General features: G+C 72.1%; 1 protein-coding gene across 1 annotated transcript; it reads right to left on the bottom strand.

Moving 5' to 3' along the window:
- Nucleotides 1–497: 497 nt before the first annotated feature.
- Nucleotides 498–1004, bottom strand: LOC120513774 (sialidase-1-like). Its single transcript, XM_039733453.1, has 2 exons — nt 946–1004; nt 498–904 (listed from the first exon to the last, which is right to left on the bottom strand). The coding sequence occupies exons 1-2, from the start codon at nt 1002–1004 to the stop codon at nt 538–540; spliced, it is 426 nt and encodes a 141-aa protein (XP_039589387.1). The 3' UTR covers nt 498–537.
- Between the last annotated feature and the right edge of the window lie 494 nt (nt 1005–1498).

Below are 1498 nucleotides of genomic sequence, written 5' to 3'. Positions count from 1 at the left end.
GGGAGCGGGCGATGGGCAGCGGCGGCGGCGATGGCGGCGGATGCGGCCCCGGCCGGGCCCGACTCACCCCGAGCGCTGCGACCGCCGCGACCGAGAGGGCGGGGCTGAGCGTCACTTCCGGTCCGGCCCCGCGCGCGCGCTGAGGGACGAGGCCCCCCCTTCCCCGGTTCGGGGCTGACCGCGGCGATCGCCTGAACGCACGGCCCGGCTCCGCCGCCGCTCCCGCCGCACTCCCGGGGCTCTCGCCGCCCCACCGGGGGCTCCCGCCTCCCCCTTTTTGCCCCACCGCGTCCCCCCCGCTCTACCGCCTTGCCCCGCACCGGCCCCGCCGCGTGCACACCTCCGCTCAGGCACCGCGATAGGCAGCCCCGCTGCAGGGCCCTCAGGGAGGCCGCGCGCCAAGCGAAAGCCCCCGGCTGGAGCCCCGCCCCCCGCGTCGCTATGGCGACGGTTCCCGCCACCTGCAGGCCACGCCCCCTTAGGATGACGCAACGCGGCTCTGAACCAATGGCTTTATTGCGCGCGCGAGGGGCGGGGTCAGAGGTCGCCGGACAGGCTGATGGTGGCCAATGAGACGCTCTCGGTGGAGAGGCCCCGCCCCTTCTCGTAGATGAGGTACACCAGGGGGGTGGGGCCTTCCTCTTCGGGGGGCGGGGCCGCCAGCACCGAGTACCCGCTGGGCCCCTCCCACACGCGCAGGCCCCGCCCCCACCACGTGGTGCCGTTGTCGAAGCTCCAGCGCAGCGTCATGTTCACGCCTGGGGGCGGGGCCGGTCGGGGACACGCCCACCAGGAGACCACGCCCCTTACCAAAGCCCCGCCCCCTGCACCCCAAAGCGGGACCCCCCCCGAGCCGGGACAGCCGCTGACCTCTGACCCCTGACCCCGAAATGTGTCCCCAAATCTGCCAAAATCCCGAGGGAGTACCCGCTGGGCCCCTCCCACACGCGCAGGCCCCGCCCCCACCACGTGGTGCCGTTGTCGAAGCTCCAGCGCAGCGTCATGTTCACGCCTGGGGGCGGGGCCCATCGGGGACACGCCCACCAGGAGACGACGCCCCTTCTCAAAGCCCCGCCCCCTGCACCCCAAAGCGGGACCCCCCCCGAGCCGGGACAGCCGCTGACCTCTGACCCCTGACCCCGAAATGTGTCCCCAAATCTGCCAAAATCCCGAGGTCAAATGTGCCCCCATGTCCCCTCCGTGTCCCCCCCCGTGACCTTGTCCGTGTCCCCAAATGTCCCCCTCCGTGTCCCCTCCAGGTCCCCTCCGTGTCCCCTCCAGGTCCCCTCCGTGTCCCCTCCGTGTCCCCTCCGTGTCCCCTCCATGTCCCTCCATGTCACCCTCATAGCCCTCTCCACGTCCCTGGTGTCCCCACAATGTCCCCATGCCCCTGTCTGTGTCCCCATGTCCCCAATGTCCCCATGTCCCCATGTCCCCAGTGTCCCCAGTGTCCCCATGTCCCCAGTGTCCCCAGTGTCCCCATGTCCCCAGTGTCCCC

This window comes from Passer montanus, unplaced genomic scaffold (genome assembly GCF_014805655.1).
Source record: "Passer montanus isolate IOZ18808 unplaced genomic scaffold, ASM1480565v1 scaffold883, whole genome shotgun sequence".
In the NCBI taxonomy this organism is placed as follows: domain Eukaryota; kingdom Metazoa; phylum Chordata; class Aves; order Passeriformes; family Passeridae; genus Passer; species Passer montanus.
This window is presented reverse-complemented; position numbering and strand designations above follow the sequence as displayed.